The sequence below is a fragment of the Chiloscyllium plagiosum genome, unplaced genomic scaffold (assembly GCF_037043375.1).
Source record: "Chiloscyllium plagiosum isolate Xiang-an unplaced genomic scaffold, Cpla_swu_hap1 HiC_scaffold_31, whole genome shotgun sequence".
NCBI lineage: Eukaryota > Metazoa > Chordata > Chondrichthyes > Orectolobiformes > Hemiscylliidae > Chiloscyllium > Chiloscyllium plagiosum.
This window is the reverse complement of record NW_028270169.1, coordinates 27,607,805-27,627,726: the sequence shown is the minus strand read 5'-3', so window position 1 is coordinate 27,627,726 and position 19,922 is coordinate 27,607,805. Positions and strand designations below refer to the sequence as shown.

At 42.0% G+C, this 19,922-nt stretch overlaps 1 protein-coding gene across 15 annotated transcripts in view; it reads right to left on the bottom strand.

The window, feature by feature from the left end:
- wscd1a (WSC domain sialate O sulfotransferase 1a) overlaps positions 1–19,922 on the bottom strand; it is a 150,618-nt gene that overhangs the window by 14,272 nt on the left and 116,424 nt on the right. For all 15 annotated transcript variants that reach the window (XM_043718493.2, XM_087977372.1, XM_043718497.2 and 12 more), the window contains one exon: positions 9,454–9,575. In XM_043718493.2, the coding sequence (XP_043574428.1) occupies positions 9,454–9,575 (122 nt within the window). The remainder of the gene's footprint in view (positions 1–9,453; positions 9,576–19,922) is intronic.

Genomic DNA, 19,922 nt, shown 5'->3' with positions numbered 1-19,922 from the left:
CTGGTCAATAGCTCCTCCAAAATACGGCTTCGCTCACAATGCAGGGTTCCCTCAGCACTGTACTGGTATTCAGCCAATATTTATGTGCAAGACTTTTGTGTCAAGTTGACCCCACAATCTTTTGATGCAGGGCCAACAGCTCTGATACTGTGCTGACCCCTGCCAAGAGATCAGTTGCCTTGGTGCATGCCTTCTGAATAAAGCCATGAGGGGTGCGTATATTGTTCACTTCATATGCAATCAACAGAATTGCCAGCAGCTTTATTTGCAAATTTGAAAAAAAAACAAGGTTGAAAGCATTCATCCAAAGAAATTCAGCTGACCTCAGGCCACAATTGCAATCAAACATCTACTTTGGCCCCAGCACCAACAGATAAGAAACTGCTGAGGCGAGACCATTATATCTCTCTGTAATAGGGTGAAATCTCCAGCAAGGTATCAATGCTGCAGCCCAGAGTGATTGCCAAGAAAAAGCTCACACAAAATGGAATACATTATCATGGCTATGTATGTTCTTCACTTGATTATTTTTTTACTGCAAATTATTTTTGAGAGTGTAAAGGTTTCTAAAAAACATTTCAATTGTAAGTACTTATTCAAGGGTTCCTGCAACAAAAAAGGTAAGAGATAGAATTGGTATTTTTGAGATTCACAACTGATTTAAACTAGATAAGGCTAGATTTCATTTTCTCAGCATCGTTGCTTACATGTTAAACCAATCCCTAGCCTTGATGCTCCTTTGCTTTGGAGGGAGTGAGGATACAGGCATAACCTGTAATCTGGCCTCTAAAGTACTGCTAATGGAATGTTTAATCCTCTCTTAATTCCACAGCTCAACGATGCTGCAGATGGAATCAAAATGCACAGGATCCTGCTGACCCCAATGTAAGAGAAATTCAGAAGTGCCTTTCCCTTCCAATTTTGAACCTGTAATTTATTTTCATAGGTCTCGTTGCTTGGATAAGGTAGTCAACCATCAACCATTTATGTGTAACTTTCTGGAATGAGTGAATGAGAATGAGTAAGAAATGAAAAAAAAAAGATTTCTTTCTGTTAGTCATTGAGGGAGACACAAATTGTTAAGGTTTTGATAAATATTGTCATCAGCAAATTCCACACCAGAATTCAAGCAGTTGAGTCCTCTCACCACCCCTTTGCTCTGTGCCTTTCTTGTCTGATCTATGAGCATGAGATGAGGAGTCTATTCAACCCCTCAAGCCCATTCTATCATTCAATGCAGTATTGGCAGATCTGTATGCCAATTCTCTTTACTCAAATTCGCTCTATATTTCTAAATGTATTAGGGGTAACAAAAATCTTTCTCAGGTTTAAAATGAACAATTTATAGAGCACATATTTCCACTTGCTGACAAAAATTCCAAATGTTTACCACCCGTTGTATGTAGAAATGTTTCTCAATTTCATTTTGGATCTGATTGTAATGTTTAGACAATTCTTCCTGAGTAACAGAAGTAATTTGTCTCAAGCTACCCCATCTTTTCTCCTTAATATCTTGAAAACCTTTCACCAAATCGTCCCTTAACCGTCTAAATCTGTGCAAGTACGACATCGGCTGATATTTTATCTTTCTGAGTCCTATAATCGCCAGTTTTGACCTAGTCCTCAGAAGAAGCAGCAATGAGAAGAAACATGAGCTTTATCTTCTTGTCACGGGGAGAGAGGGGTGCAAGGTGTTAGAGGCGAGCTCAGGAGTTTGGTTTCATTAGTTACCCCCTGCCTGCCAGCCCAGAAGTCAGTTAACCTTCCCACCCAAAGGGAAGGCAGGAAATTAGAGAGGTAGCAGATTGAGGGTCATAGGTGACCATTAACTGACCTTTAATTACTGATGAGTTGAGAAAGTCATCCAGCTTTATATTGCAGAGGCAATGAGAAGAGGGTGAGGACAAAGTTGCTCTCAGAGTGCAGATATCAAAATGCCTGCAAAATTCTGGGTGTGGTAGGATTCCTGTGGCACTTTGGTAGTGTCCCTACCTCTAAAGAAGGATGGCCCGGTTCGAGTTCCACCTGCTCCAGAGGTGTGTAGTAAAATCTCTACATTGCTGAACAGTTTGATTAGGAAATAACAACTCTGAGTGGGGTTTATAGTGGCTTTTACCCCAGTGCTTTCCCTTCTATAACACTTGTTTTCAGTTCCTCCAGATGTACCTTCGAAGTTCCAAGGTAACTTTTCAGCGTTGGAGAAGTACTGTTCTATTCTTTATATGCCCAAAGGGGATTCACTCATATTTGCCTATAGTATTGCCTTTTGACTTAAGCTATGTAAGTTTATTCATGCATCAACAATTTGTAGTATGCTCTCTATCTACTTTTGCATCTGCAAAACCAGTGTAGGGGTAAGGAACAAGGAAAGAGTAGTACTGATGCAAAGGTGCACCTCCAGAGGAACACTCAATATTAAATGCAAGGTACAAATCTCTACACCATGGTCCCAAATATATTTGTATTTAACCGCCATACATGTTATCCTGATCTTGCCAATAAATGAAATTCACTTATGTAAGAAAAAAGGTTCATTTCTTTTTCTGTGTTCACTGTGTAAAATGCCTTCAGAGGGGAACTGTCCTGATCTGTTAATGATAACATTTGAAGCATATCAAGATTCCCACTGCAACAGATAAGCTTGCAAATTATCAGAAGAAATAATTATTTCAATCATTAAAAATATTTGCCTGTAGCCTTTGAAAAAATGAATGCATTAATATTCATCAGGGGTATGAGATTGGATTGTGCTCTATACTGCAGCCTAGACAACCGTTACAGCGTCATAGAGTCATCCAACAAGGAAACACTCTTCGGTCCAACCAGTCCATGCCAACCATTACCATAAATTAAATACAGTAAACCCTTCTGCCTATGCTTGGACCATAACCCTCCAAACATTTCTTATTCATGTTCTTATCTAAATGTCTTTTAAACCATTGTAACTGTACTCACATTCATCACTTCCTCTGGAAGTTCACTTCATCTATGAACCACTGTATAAAAAAGTTGCCCCTCATGCCTTTTTTTAAATCTTTCACCTCTCACCTTAAAGATATGTCATCTAGTCTTGAAACCCCCCACAGCTGATGATTTTATAAACCTCTATAAGGTCACCTCTCAACTCCCTATGTTCCAGTGACAAAAGTCCCAGCCTATCCAGCCTCTTCGTATAACTCAAACCCTTTTCTTTGCAAAGACAGAAAAAAGAAATGGAAGAGTGATTAAAACTTTAGAATTTTTCTTTGTTTGGTAATTGGCAGTGAGACACTCATCTTTGGCGAATTGCCAATTGGCTTTTAATGATTATCAACTTCAACATTCTTTGCAAAGAACCCTTTCCTTTGCAAAGAATGTTGAAATTGATAATCATTAAAAGCATCAGTCTACTGTCCCTTCCCAAACTTGCCAGAATTCATGTGCAAATTCACTATGAAACACAGCCCAGCTGAATTCAATCTAATCCTATCACAATGTTTACAAATAGCACTTAATTTCATAGGTTCCAAGCTGGTGGGAAGCACCCCACACCTGGGGTTATGTGAAATATTGCATGATGACTTTGGGTCAGCAATTCAACATTGTCCAACCAATCCTTAACAATATTGAAGGTAAGCAGTTGCCGAAGGCAGAGGACTGATTGCTTGCCCTTTTGTAAAACAAGATTGACAAGATACTGAGCTCATCAAAAAGCAGACCAATTGAAAATTCTTGTTGCACTCTTAACTTTTTAATATACGTGTGGTAAACATTGGGACAGCCCAAATATGAGGGGACGACAATTCCAACAAATAGGATGATGACTGTATGTAGCAGTGAGCATGCTATGGAAGTGGCATTGTTTGGCAGTTTGTTCTGTTTATGCAAGCTGACATAACAAGTAAAGTCTGAGTGAGAGACAAGGGGCCTTGAAATTGGTGGCCAGAACCAATGTCCGCTTCACTGTCCATATCCTCATCCATCAGATGTTCTCTCCTAGCTGCCTATTTGGGCACAAATCTCTTTTCACAATTCCAACTGGCCGGTGAGCACTTGAATCAACATGTTCAACATGATGGAGGCTGGAGAGTATGAACCATGAACCTCTAGATATGTCTCCCTCACCCCACTGCTGCAATCTAGCCCATGGACATGCAGCAGGGAATCCAAGCCCTGGCTAAAGTTTCCACTTGGCAGCCCCATCACAGCCTCAGATTGACTAACTCCCCTATCAGAAACATTTGATATGCTTCGACATTATGTGTTTTCAACAGCTTTTATTTGCTCTTAATATCAAACATGCAAGCATAATCTGACCTAATTTGCACAGAAATACAATCTTTTAGCTATCAATTGACATCAATTGCACTCAAGAGCAATCACATAGCTATAATTTGATATCCCAAGTGGTCATCAACAGGCATTATTGTCACCAATTGGCATCAAATTTGTAGTTAGCCTCACTCGATTTTCATTCATTGCTCAGAAGCTGACCGATCAGAAATTCAGCAATGTTCAGTAAATCAGTTGACATGAACAATTTTGTGCCATGAATGTTATGTAATTTATTGTGTTGACTGCTTAATAGGCAGCGTGCTGATTCTATAGTGGGGGCTGAGAACATACATGTGTCCCTTTTTGTTCTTCCAATTCCTGTATATCGGTAGCCACTTGTACTTGTACCTTTGGAAACATCATTCTATTTACGGCTCCACTATACTTACTCCTCTGTGGGAAAATATCTGCCACCTGCCTACCCACAGCATGGCCACACAGAACACAGAAAATTAAGCCTGTCCAAACCATACAAGAAACACCCAGAATGCCTCAGCATTGACCAAACAGGCTGACAAGGGAAACCAGACATGATCACAGTCACTCGCAGACCAGGGAATACACTTGGCAAGACAACCTGACAATAAGTTTCCTGTATCCGATAAGCACAGCTGTCCCAAAGCCCTAAGGGCAGTCTCGTACCCCAGCGATACCAAAGCCACACAAAGCTGAGGTCAGACAGAGTCACCAGAATACCTCGCTCACAGGAGAGCAACAATGGAAACACCTTACTGCCAGGAAAAGGGACATTCTCACCTACCCACAAAGAGAGCTGGAACCTCCTGATCCCATGAAGGACCAATTGATGCTGCCAGATGCTTCATTGTAGCTACATTCAGGACATTCTTCTGAGAACCTCTTTGCAATTATCACCATTGTAACTGGATTACTTGACTATCAAGACAGTTACATTTTCACTACTTTTAATTAGCATCATTGTACTGTATTCCTATAAAACCTGGCTTGATTCTCAGCTCGGGGAAGAGAGTGTCGGCTACCTGGACAGATTGCCTGTGCTGTTTCAGCTTGGTCAATTTCTCTTCTGTGAGATCGCTGTGTTAATAAACAGTTTGCTAATTTCATTTTGATCTGTGTTTTGTGACCTCTGCTTTATTGGGCTAATTTCTCTGACATTCTCTTATCCCACAATTCATGTAGCTGACCTCATTGTTAAGCCTCCCAAAAGGAAAAAAACAAGTTCTGAACAGTGATTGTATGTGTGTCTTAATGGAAACTAATTTGAGGGGTATGTTTATTATTATTTTATTTTGCATAAAATTTCAAGAATAATCTAATTGGCAATTTCAAGAGAGATTTGCATGCGTTGAAATGTATACTGGCTCTTGAGAATAAAACTTGTGAGTTTATAGTTTTCATTATTGTGCATCACATAGCCAATTGTAAAACTACTTCATAACTTCAAACATTGACATTGGTATTTTATTATTTCATTTCTTTTATTCGTTCACGTTATCAGTTGGATCCTTCACAGTTCCCTCTGAAAAGCTGATGTACACCCACAGCGCTGTTAAGGAGGGAGTCCCAGGACTTTGGCCCAGCCACAGTGATGGTATGGTGATACATTGCTATGTCACAATGGTACGTGGCTTGAAGGGGAACTTACAAATGGTAGCGTTCCCAAGTATCTGCTGTCCCTATCCTTCCAGACAGTACAGGTATTGGCATGGGTTTGGAAGATGCTATCGAAGGGGCTTTGGTGAATTTGTGCAGATGATACACACCGTTACTGAAGACTGGTGGAGGAGATTACTTGTGGATATGGTGTCAGTCAAGTGGGCTGCTTTGTCCTGGATAGTATCAAGCTTCTTGAGTATTTTTGGGGATTTATTCAGTCAGGCAAGTGTTGAGAGTATGTTGTTGGAAAAACAGATCAGATCAGGCAGCATCTGAGGAGCAGGAAAATCAATGTTTCGAGCAATGACCCCAACATCAGGAATCATCGATGTTGGACTAGAGCCCTTCATCAGGAATCATCGTTCAGGCAAGTGCAGTGTGTCAGATCACAACCCTGACTTGTTTTTGGGGATTAGGAGGTTGGTTGCTCACCGCAAGCCTCTGATCTGCTCTTACAGCCATTTCATTTATTTGACCAGTCTAATTCAGTTTATGGTTAATGGTAATATCCAAGGCATTGGCATTAGGAGATTCAGCAATGGCAATGTCATTGAATGTCAAGAAGCAACATTTTGAGATGGTTTACTGCTTGGCATTTGAGTGGCTCAAATGTTGTTTGCCACTTATTAACCCAAACCTGGATTTTGTCCAGATGTTGCTGCATGTGGTCAAGAACTCTTCCAGTAACTGGAAGGGTGCTGAACATTGTGCAATCATCAGTGAACATCTTTACTTCTGATGTTATGATAGAGGGAAGGTCATTGAAGAAGGAGAAGATGGTTGGGTCCAGGACAATACCTGAGGATCTCCTGCAGGGATATCCTGGAGCTGAAGCAACTTTCCTCCAACAATCACAACAATCTTTCTTTGATTCCAGTTTTGCGGGAGCTCCTTGATGCCACATTCGGTTGAATGCAGCCTTGATGTCAAAGGTTGTCACTCTCACCTCACCTCTGAAATTCAGCTCTTTTGGCCATGCTTGAACCAAGGCTGTAATAAAGTCCCGAGCAGAATGGCCCTGGCGGGACCCAAAGTGAGCTTCACTGAGCAGGTGCTGCTTGATAGCACTTAACGACACCTTCCATCACTTTACTGATAATTGAGAATAGATTGATGTGGCTGTCTGGATTTATGTACTGGGCAGATTTGGGCAATTTTTCATGTTGTCAGGTAGATGCCAGCATTGTAGCTGTACTGGAACAGCTTGACTAGGGGATCAGCTAGTTCTGGAGCACAAATCTTTGGTATTACTGGTGGAAACATGTCAAGGCCCATAAGTCTTTGCAGCATCCAGTGTGTCCAACCATTTCTCAATGTCATGTGGCGGGAACCAAATCGGCTGTGATCTGTGATGATGGGGAGCTCTGAAGGAGGCCGAAATGGATCATCAACTTAACACTTCTGGCTGACGATTGCTGCAAATGTTCAGCCTTATCTTTTCACCATCACTGAGGATAGGAATACTTATGACACCTCCTTCTCCAAAGAGTTGTGTAATTGTCCACCACCACTCACAACTGGATGTGGCAGGATCTCACAGCTTAAATGTGATCCGTTGTTTGTGGAATCGCTTATCTCTGCCCATCACTTGCGGATTATGCTGTTTGACACATAAGCAGTCCCTTTACTTGTTGCATCATCAGATTGGTACCTCATCTTTAACTGCTGCTCCTAGTATGCCCTCCTACACTCTCCACTGAACCAGGGTTGATCCCCTGGCTTGATGAGAGTGGTTGAGTGGGGGATATACTGGGCTATGAGGTTGCAGCCTATGTTAGAGTACAATTGTGCTGCTGTTAATGGCCTACAACACTTCATGGATGCCCAGTCTTGAGTTGCTAGATTTTTTTTTCCCTTTATTCATTCATGGTGTGAGGGTGGTTGCTGGCTAGGCAGCATTTATTGCTGGTCCCTAATTGACCAGAGGGCAATTAACAGTTAACCACTTCGCTGAGGGTCTGGAGTCACATGTAGGCCAGACAGGTAAAGATGACAGTTTCCTTCCCTAAAGAACATTGGTGAACCAGATAGGTTTTTCCGACAATTGGCAATGGATTCATGGTCACTGTTAATTCCCGAATTTCTTTTAAATGGAATTCAAATTCCCTCATCTGTCATGGCAGGATTTGAACCTGAGTCTTCACAACATTATCTGGGTCTCTGGATTAACAGTCCAGCAATAATACCACTAGGCCATTGCCTCCCTCCACATCTGTTCCAAGTGTAAACGTATGCTATATTCTCAATGTGAAGGTGAGATTTTATCCCAATAAGGTCTGTGCGTGGTCACTCTTACCAATCCTGTCATGGACAGATGATCTGCAGGCAGATTGGTGAGGATGACATCAAGTATGTCTTCCCCTCTTGTTGATTCCCTCACTACCTGCTGCAACACCCTCATCATCTGTTCCTTTCACTCCTCCTCCTTTGTCAGATTGGACTGAATAAAACTCTGCTTCTCTTTCAGTGCTGCCTGATCTGCTGAGTGACTCCAGCATTTTCAGTCATTCTAATTTTTTTAAAGAGATTATTAGAGTCATAGAGATGTACAGCATGAAAACAGAACCTTTGGTCTAACTCATCCATGCCGACCAGATATCCTTACCTAATCTAGTCCCATTTGCCAGTGCTTGGCCTATACCCCTCTAAACCCTTCCTATTCATACACCCATTCAGATGCCTTTTAAATGCTGTAATTGTACCAGACTCCACCACTTCCTCTGGCAGCTCCTTCCATACACACACCACCCCCTGCGTGAAAAAGACACCCCTTAGTTCCTTTTTAAACTTTTCCCCTCTCACCCTAAAACTCATGCCCTCTAGTTCTGGACTCCCTCACCTCAGGGAAAAGACCTTGTCTGTTTACCATATGCATATCCCTCATGATTTTATAAACCTCTATAAGGTCACCCCTCAGCCTCTGACGCTCCAGGGAAAACAGCCCCAGCCTATTCAGCTTTCCCTATAGCTCAAATCCCCCGACATTGGCAACATGATGTCCAGCCTGGGTTTAATAGGATTTTTCTTTCTGCACTATTTGACATATGTTCAAACCACAATTTTATTAACAAAGGACTTTTGGAATTCAGAGAAGTGCTTGACTGAGAACAAAAATACAACAATTGTCCAGTAGCTGTCTTAGCACCATTAATAAACAAAGATACGTGAAGATACAAAAATAGATGCGCAAAAAAACACCAGCTGGTTATTCAGCCTTGTCTCATGCAATGAATTTTTAGACTGGCTTATGTCTAAGTCACAATGCCAGGATTAACAGTTCAACTCCAATTGGAATTTCCACCACACAGATTGCCAGGAAATCTGAAAAACTCACCACACCTACAGTCTTAATGTTCATGTCAACCTTCAGTGTAATGTAAACTTCACTCACCTCCAATATCCACTAACTTTCAACATAGCTCATACTTTTCACTTCCATAACATGGGCCCATACATAATACGTAATTATAATTTCTGGTCTCCTTAATGAAAGGCTACACCTACCTTTTTCGTGCAGAACTCAGTGCATTTAGCAACAGTCAGGTTAGGCTGGATTGAGTAGACCGGGAAGGTTGCAGTTAAATTCTTGGGTATCTTGAAACATCCTCGATAGAGAACATTCCTATCTGAAGCAACATAAAGTGCATATTTTATGATCATATTTTAAATCAATGAGCCTAGGACAATTATTTCAAAGCATCGCTCTCTGCTATCAATATCTTTGTAAATTAAGTGTATCAGAATGGGGCTACTGATGCGACCACAGAACATGAAACAGCTCTATGTCCTAGTCAGCTCTTCTCTGGGAAAGAAAGATTCTTTTCTCTGGTTGTCCCAAGTCTTAAGAGCCATACTCAAAGCATCTGTAGAATAACAGTGTCATTAAACAGATCTCTTTTTTAAAAATTAACAATTACAAATGTTACTGTTAACACATTCTGACTGCTTTCTTTATAAAGAATCCGTGTGCAATTTTTCATGATTTCATGACAAATGTCAAGGAGCTATAAAGCTGGACGAGAATGTTGAACAACAGAGGACAGCTCAAAGTACAAAAAAATCAATGAAAATAAATCAGTGCAATAGGGAGCTGTGGAGGAATATGCCTTGTGCTGGAATAATTTATTGTTGGCTTTAAAAAGGATTCAAACAGTACATGGCAAAGTTTATTTATTATTAGTGATTAAGTTCTGTTGGTATTAAAATTATATAATAGAAAATTCAATGGCAACATTCTCTGGAAAGTATTGGTAGAATCTTAACGGTTCCCAATCGAGGTATTTTTTATTTGTTCATGGGATGTAGATGTTGCTCGATGAGCCAGCATTTACTCCCCATCTCTAAATGCCCTTGAAATGAGTGACTTGTCACGCCATTTCAGAGGCTTTCAAGAGTCAACTATATTGCCGTGGGTCTGGAGTCCAATGTAGGCTAGACCAGGTAAGGATGGCAATTTCCTTCCCTGAAGGATAATCATAATTTGTATGACAATTTCGGATTTGCAGGCACACGGTCTGTAAACTTCCCTGGGTGGCTTTCTCACCATCCTCGCATACCCCTCCCTTCCCCCACCAGCCTAACTGCAAAGCTCCTGAGTGGCCAATTAATGGCTTAGGTAAGGGCTGGTACTGGCCCTTTTTTAAGCCTGGGTACCCCCACCAGAGAAGAGATGAGCCTCCAGGCTACTCCTTCCCCACAAACCCCTCAGACCCTCAAGTCACTAAGAAACCTAGGAATTCCCCTTGTCTTAAAGCTCCAGAACGTCGATTCTTATGGACTGCATGTCGTCCCAGCAGTGGCCACTGATCTCAGTGGTGCAACTGGCCAGTAGCACAGTGAGGTAAGATTTCTGCTGGAGCGAGGGGTGGAAGTCTCGTCTCCAGCTGATTAGCACACCATTCAATAGATGTTACATAAATGATTTGGATGCGAGCAAAAGAGGTACAGTTAGTAAGTTTGCAGATGACACCAAAATTGCAGGTGTAGTGGACAGCAAAGAGGGTTACCTCAGATTACAACAGGATCTGGACCAGATGGGTCAATGGGATGAGAAGTGGCAGATGGAGTTTAATTCAGATAAATGTGAGGTGCTGCATTTTGGGAAAACAAATCTTAGCAGGACTTATACACTTAATGGTAAGGTCCTAGGGAGTGTTGCTGAACAAAGAAACCTTGGAGTGCAGGTTCATAGCTCCTTGAAAGTGGAGTTGCAGGTAGATAGGTTAGTGAAGAAGGCGTTTGGTATGCTTTCTTTTATTGGTCAGAGTATTGAGTTCAGGAGTTTGGAGGTCATGTTGCGACTGTTGGTTAGGCCACTGTTGGAATATTGTGTGCAATTCTGGTTTCCTTCCTATCAGAAAGATGTTGTGAAACTTGAAAGGGTTCAGTAAAGATTTACAAGGATGTTGACAGGGTTGGAGGATTTGAGCTATAGGGAGAAGCTGAAAAGGCTGGGGCTGTTTTCCCTGGAGTGTCGGAGGGGTGACCTTATAGAGGTTTACAAAATTATGAGGGGTATGGATAGGGTAAATAGGCAAAGTCTTTTCCCTGGGGTCAGGGAGTCCAGAACTAGAGGGCATAGGTTTAGGGTGAGAGGGGAAAGGTATAAAAGAGTCCTAAGGGGCAACGTTTTCACACAGAGGGTGATACGGGTATGGAATGAGCTGCCATTGGAAGTGGTGGAGGCTGGTACAATTGCAACATTTAAGAGGCATTTGGGTGGGTATATGAATAAAGGTTTGGAAGGATATGGGCTGGGTGCTGGCAGGTGGGACTAGATTGGATTGGGATATCTGGTCGGCACGGATGGGTTGGACCAAAGGGTCTGTTTCCATGCTGTACATCTCTGTGGCTCTATCACTCTATGACTCTATGTGGGCCCTTCTTGTGGTGGCAGAGCAGGAACCCAACATGACAGGAAAAGGCCGCTCTATGTCAACCATTTAACCCTTGTCTCTTACTTCAAGAATGGGCACATCGAATAAAGTTGAGGAGAAATATTTAAACTTTTTTGATCTTGATTCTTATTTTTAAAAAATGCTTATTGGGAAACCCAATATTTTTAAATTCATATCAGAATTCTATGTGTCCCATTTTTTTTCCAACTACTGCACAGAGAGTCCAGCCCTCATATTCAGGACTTCCCTTTCCAGGTCCTTCTGCTACTTCTCTTCTTTTAAGACCTCCTTTAAAATAATTTCTTTGACTCAGCTTTTGGTTACTTTTCCTAACAACTCCTTTGATGCCCTTTATCTTTGACATACATTTTTGTGAATCAGCGCCAGAGTACATTTGACTGTAAAGCTATTATCAGCAAGTTCTGATCATTGTACCTGAAGAAAGATAACATTATTCTGCGTCTAATCAAGATCTTGAACAGATCCCCGCATTCCAAATTGATCTGTTGAGATTAGTTTTAAAATGCAGAGTCACACATGCTATGCTCAGTACAGTATATAGTACAGCACAGTAGAATAGATCAAGCACACAAATCTAATTCTCTGTACAATAGGCTGCTTGTTCTTTTCCTTTAACTCAGTCATTGCATTATTCAGTGTCAAAGTGGTAGTTCTGGCTTTTTCTGGCCAACGTAACACATAGCACATTCATGTAAGATAGCGGCATCATTCCTGGGGGTTTCATCACATTGGAGAATGTGAGGACTGCAGATACTGGAGATCAGAGTCAAAACGTGTGGCACTGGAAAAGCACAGCCAATCAGGCAGCATCCAAGGAGCAGGAGAGTCGACGTTTCGAGCATCAGCTCTTCATCATTCCTGGGGGTTTCACCAGATTATCTGCCAGCACTCACCTCCTCCCCAGCAAAAACAGCCTTTCTTACCTCTCTCCAGTATGATCACAACTCATAAACAATAGTGTGGAAAGTAAATGAAAAAAAAACTACGCAAAATTTCTTTACAGCAGCGAACAATATTTAATTTCTGAAGACTCTCAGAATCATGAAAAGTTGCCAAACACACATACGGTTCAGTGGCAGTTTGAAAGTTCATTGGCATCTGGCACTGTGGCTATTTCTTAGCAATTCTACAACAATAAGGTAAACTGGACAGATTGAGCCAGCAAAAACAAAATCATATTTACAAGGTGCTTCGTCACCTCATCTCATCTTAAAGAGCTTCATGTTGTCATCACTTTGAAGTGGAACTATTCTGTACCAACAAGTTCATCTAACAGGTTGAACAGTCAGTTAATCCTTTCGATGGTAAGTAAATGATGGAGGATTCCTGTGCTGGGTAACAGCAAAATTCCTTCATAGTTTTCAAACTGTGCTGGACTTTTTTTTCTGCCTGGACCACTGAAATGAAGAGACAAGGAGATGGCGTAACCTTTCATCTGAAGAATAAATGCTTAGCACAAGCAATATTAGAGAGATAATTCTGCTCTGTTCATGAGTAAGAAACTATTTTTCATTGTATTTTACCTCAGGAGCCAGTCACAGAATGAGGTCATTCAGCACTTTCAGCATGCTCCATCATTTTAGATCATATCTGATCACTACCTCAATGTCATATTCCTGCTCGAGATCCATACTCATAGAGTCATAGAGATTTACAGCATGGAAACAGACCCTTCGGTCCAACCTGTCCATGCCGACCAGATATCCCAACCCAATCTAGTCCCACCTGCCAGCACCCGGCCCATATCCCTCCAAACCCTTCCTATTCATATACCCATCCAGATGCCTCTTAAATGTTGCAATTGTACCAGCCTCCACCACTTCGTCTGGCAGTTCATTCCATACACGTACCACCCTCTGTGTGAAAACGTTGCCCCTTAGGTCTCTTTTATATCTTTCCCCTCTCACCCTAAACCTATGCCCTCTAGTTCTGGACTCACCAACCCAGGGAAAAGACTTTGTCTATTTATCCTATCTATGCCCCTCATAATTTTGTAAACCTCTATAAGGTCACCTCTCAGCCCTCCAACACTCCAGGGAAAACAGCCCCAGCCTGTTCAGCCTCTCCCTGTAGCTCAGATTCTCCAACCCTGGCAACATCCTTATAAATCTTTTCTGAACCCTTTCAAGTTTCACAACATCTTTCCAATAGGAAGGAGACCAGAATTGCACACAATATTCCAACAGTGGCCTAACCAATGTCCTGTACAGCCGCAACATGACCTCCCAACTCCTGTACTCTATACTCTGACCAATAAACGAAAGCATACCAAACATCTTCTTCACTATCCTATCTACCTGTGACTCCACTTTCAAGGAGCTATGAAGCTGCACTCCAAGGTCTCTTTGTTCAGCAACACTCCCTAGGACCTTACCATTAAGTGTATAAGTCCTGCTAAGATTTACTTTCCCAAAATGCAGCACCTCACATTTATCTGAATTAAACTCCATCTGCCACTTCTCAGCCCATTGGCCCAACTGGTCCAGATCCTGTTGTAATCTGAGGTAACCCTCTTCGCTGTCCACTACACCTCCAATTTTGGTGTCATCTGCAAACTTACTAACTGTACCTCTTATGCTCGCATCCAAATCATTTATGTAAATGACAAAGAGTAGAGGGCCCAGCACCGATCCTTGTGGCACTCCACTGGTCACAGGCCTCCAGTCTGAAAAACAACCCTCCACCACCACCCTCTGTCTTCTACCTTTGAGCCAGTTCTGTATCCAAATGGCTAGTTCTCCCTGTATTCCATGAGATCTAACCTTGCTAATCAGTCTCCCATAGGGAACCTTGTCGAACGCCTTACTGAAGTCTATATAGATCACATCTACTGCTCTGCCCTCATCAATCATCTTTGTTACTTCTTCAAAAAACTCAATCAAGTTTGTGAGACATGATTTCCCACGCACAAAGCCATGTTGACTATCCCGAATCAGTCCTTGCCTTTCCAAATACATGTACATCCTGTCCCTCAGGATTCCCTCCAACAACCTGCCCACCACCGAGGTCAGGCTCAGCGGTCTATAGTTCCCTGGCTTGTCTTTACCGCCCTTCTTAAACAGTGGCACCACGTTTGCTAACCTCCAGTCTTCCACCACCTCACCTGTGACTATCGATGATACAAATATCTCAGCAGAAGGCCCAGCAATCACTTCTCTAGCTTCCCACAGAATTCTCGGGTACACCTGATCAGATCCTGGGGATTTATCCACCTTTAACCATTTCAAGGCATCCAGCACTTCCTCCTCTGTAATCTGGACATTTTGCAAGATGTTACCATCTATTTCCCTACAGTCTATATCTTCCATATCCTTTTCCACAGTAAATACTGATGCAAAATATTTATTTAGTATCTCCCCCATTTCTGTGGCTCCACACAAAGGCTGCCTTGCTGATCTTTGAGGGGCCCTATTCTCTCCCTACCCTTTTGTCCTTATATATTTGTAAAAACCCTTTGGATTCTCCTTAATTGTATTTGCCAATGCTATCTCATGTCCCCGTTTTGCCCTCCTGATTTCCCTCTTAAGTATACTCTTACTTTCTTTATACTCTTCTAAGGATTCACTCGATCTATTCTGTCTATACCTGACATATGAGGATTTATTAACCAAACCCTCAATTTCTTTAATAATCCAGCATTCCCTATACCTACCAGCCTTCCCTTTCACCCTGACAGGAATATACTTTCTCTGGATTCTTGTTATCTCATTTCTGAAGGCTTCCCATTTTCCAGCCGTCCCTTTACCTGCAAACATCTGCCTCCAATCAGCTTTCGAAAGTTCTTGCCTAATACTGTCAAAATTGGCCTTTCTCCAATTACTCGTTGGTAGATTTCTAATTACTGAATTCATCAATCTGTTTTGTTCATACTTAGTAACTGAGCTTCCATCGTCACAAGTTAGAGAATCCCAAAGATTTACCATTCCTTGTGTTAAGAATTCCCTCCTCATCTCAGTCCTGAATGGATTGCTTTTTTTATTCTGAGATAGTTTCCCCTAGAACGTCTGGCCAGCGAAAACATCCTTTTGTTGCATTTACTCCTTTTAAGAATTGTCTAAGTCTCTATGAGGTTATCTTTTATTCTTCTAAACTCCAGAGTGGGAGATCTCCTCAAGTCTCCTCACAGGACAATGATACCATCGCAGGAATTAGTCTAGTGAACCTCTGCTGTATTCCCTCTATGACAAGTCTATCCACAAGAGCATCAGAACCGCACGCATCAGAACCCAAAATGCAGTCACGCCATTGCTCTATACAAGCAAAACTTATTTGCATGTGTGAAACAGTTATGCAGTTTACAATATATGTCTTCTTCACAAGTGGTTGACAGCTCCTTCGGTCGTAGGGAGTGTTGCTGAACAAAGAGACCTTGGAGTGCAGGTTCATAGCTCCTTGAAAGTGGAGTCACAGGTAGATAGGATAGTGAAGAAGATGTTTGGTATGCTTTCGTTTATTGGTCAGAGTATAGAGTACAGGAGTTGGGAGGTCATGTTGCAGCTGTACAGGACATTGGTTAGGCCACTGTTGGAATATTGTGTGCAATTCTGGTCTCCTTCCTATTGGAAAGATGTTGTGAAACTTGAAAGGGTTCAGAAAAGATTTATAAGGTTGTTGCCAGGGTTGGATGATTTGAGTGACAGGGAGAGGCTGAACAGGCTGGGGCTGTTTTCCCTGGAGCGTCGGAGGGCTGAGAGGTGATCTTATAGAGATTTACAAAATTATGAGGGGCCTAGATAGGATAAATAGACAAAGTCTTTCCCCTGGGTTGGTGAGTCCAGAACTAGAGGGCATAGGTTTAGGGTGAGAGGGGAAAGATATAAAAGAGACCTAAGGGGCAATGTTTTCACACAGAGGGTGGTACGTGTATGGAATGAGCTGCCAGAGGATGTGGTGGAGGCTGGTACAATTGCAACATTTAAGAGGCATCTGGCTGGGTATATGAATAGGAAGGGTTTGGAGGGATATGGGCCGGGTGCTGGCAGGTGGGACTAGATTGGGTTGGGATATCTGGTCGGCATGGACAGGTTGGACCGAAGGGTCTGTTAATAAAGGTGTGCATTAGAAAGGAATGTTTTCAGTTGCCAGGTCTAGCTAACAGGAAAGAGATAGAGATTCATTGCTTCTGGTGTCCCTACTCCATTGTGCTACTCCAAGGCCCCTACAATGACAATACTAAGACCTAAATCTAGAAATGGTACAGGCCCAACAGTACAATGTTAATGAGAGTGGAAGGTCCATGCCTCAGTTTCGCCTCTCAGGGTGACAAGATATTCTTATGGAGCCATATCTGAAAATTAAAAATGCTGTTGAGGTTAGTGCCGAGGCTGTCAAAGGGCTAGTCAGTCCCTGGAATTACTGAGGGATGCCCAAAGCAATAATGCAGAAGAGGAAAAGTAGGCCATTCAGTCCATCATGTCTGCTCTGCCATTTGATGAGATCATGGCTGATTTGATAATCCTTAACATTGCTTTCTTTCCAGTACATTTATCTTGTGCCGTTCTTAATGTCAACACGCAACAAATCACCGAGGACGCTGTTCATGCTTTTGGGCGTTATGATTGCTGCTGGTTAGATTTGCAACTATGATTTTGTTTTGGTCTCCCTCCTGCTGTTCTCTGTGTAAGACCTTTCTAAAGATTGCATCTACACCCAGCAAATCTGATGACTTACCTCTCTTATGGAATTACAGCTCTTCAGATACTGTTAGAGCTGTGTGAGCTTCAAGATGTAAAAATAACATTTAAACTCCCCAAGTTGAAAATATGCTGCAAACAGCAATAAGAAAAGAACCATGTAATTTGATGTTACAAGTTTGGAGAAGATCATGACTACATGTCACCAGTGCAATATGCCAGTGAAATGAAATAAGTGGATGTGAGGTAAGTGGGCTAAAAACAAATTAAGCACACTGAATTGCAGGGAAGGAGGTGTCAGTCTGCAATTCTTTTTACTGTTATTAGGATAATTGATAGATGAGTCATGATCTGATGTGTTCGCCACCACGATATTGCATAATGCAATTACTAATCTATTGAATTTTCTTTCTGTCTCAGATACTCCTGTCCTCACCCCTCCCCCTCATTATGGAGAATCTGAGTCAGGCCCCACATTATCTTTCATCTTAACACCAAGGACAACTATTATTTGAGCTGAACAAAGGAAAAAGAGCTAATTAGGAAAGGACAAAATTGACCTTGACCAACAGTACCGAACGTCAACGAATAAGTGTTCTAATGTGCAATATGTAGTGCGATATTTTTACAATGAATTGCATTGGCAGTTTGCTAGTTCCGATGTGTCACAGTGAAAAACTGCAAAGATCTCCTCAGAAGACAAACATAGGACACTGACCGATCGAGCACCCTTCGTTGTCCAGTACTTCCCCAGAGCAGAGAAACTACGCCATTTTCTTCACAGCCTTCAACACATCATCAACAGCAACAAACATCTCGCTAAGAACATCCTTACCCCTACACTTTTCACCTTCAAACAACTGCCAAACCTCAAACAGACCATTGATTGCCGCAAACTACCCAGCCTTCAGGACAGCAGCGTCCACAACACCACATAACCCTGCGAAGGCAACTTCTGCAAAACATGTTGGATCATCAACATGGATACTACCATCACATGTGGGAACATATCCCACCACGTTCATGGCAGATACTCATGTGACTTGGCTAATGTTGGGTATCTCATACGCTACAGGAAAGGATGTCCCAAAGCGTGGTATATTGGCGAGACCATGCAGACACTATGAAAAAGGATGAATGGACACCACGTAACAATCGCCAGGCAGGGGAGTTCTCTCTCAGTCAGGGTACACTTTAGTGGTCAACGACATTCAGCCTCTGATTTTCAGTAAGCACCCTCCGAGGCGGCCTTCGAGATACACAACAACTTAGAATCACCAACAGAAACTGACTGTCAAGTTCCCTACCTATGAAGATGGCATCAACTGTGATCCTGTCGCATTACAAGTAACCCCACCATACTGTTGTGTATTTGTAGAATCTTCCTTACTGTCCTCTTTTGACACTATCACCTTGATAATTTGTTAAGACCACTCTACCTTAATTAGTTTATACAGATCTAGATTACTTGTCACTTCGGCATGCGCTTCTTATACCTATCATTTTATTCCAGCCATTTGGTTTGTCTTCAATGCCACCTTAGTTTTCCTTTTTTATAATTATCTCTCTGCCTCAATTAATCAGATTATAGGAAATTCCTTAATTTGCTATTCCGCTGTTGACACTTTACTCACACCATCTGACACTTTTGATCACCTGCAGAGACTTGTTATTCAGCCTGTCGACACTCCACTCACACCATTTGTACGATCTTTTGATCTCTCTGCCTATAAATTATGTGCCTATGCGCTTCTCTTCACTCCACCTGATGAAGCAGCAGCGCTCCGAAAGCTTGTGACTTCAAATAAACTTGTTGGACTGTAGCATGGTGTCATATGACCTCTGACCTTGTCCACCCCAGTCCAACACTGGCACCTCCACATCAGAATTATATTGTGACAGTGGCCACTGTTTTGCATATATAGTACTATATATTTTCATATATGATACATAACCTTAACATGGATGAAGATTTGCTCGCTGAGCTGGAAGCGAGCAAAACTACATCCAGAACCTCAACCTGAGCTACAAATCTTCTCAAAACTTGATAACCTTAACATTTCATAGCTAATATTCAAAACTCTTCACAATCAAATCACTACCAGAAGTATCTTTCCCAACAATCAATTCCAACTGCATTAGCACACCCCAACGGTACCCTTGTTTTCCCTGCCTCCCCACCCAGCAATGGTCTCCAAATCAGTATTTACAGTATCCCTCTATCAACCCTCTCATCCTGCAATGTGTATTGTCTCAAACTCATCAAGAAATGGGGCAAAGTTTGGTGGAGGGATCGGAGATACTCATTTGACATTCTCTTGCCCTACAAAGTCAAAATTATTTTGCACAACAGCTTGCTGGACGTGTTTAATAATAATGGCAATGTGGAAACTGCAAACTGTGTCTTCAAATCCTGGGATTT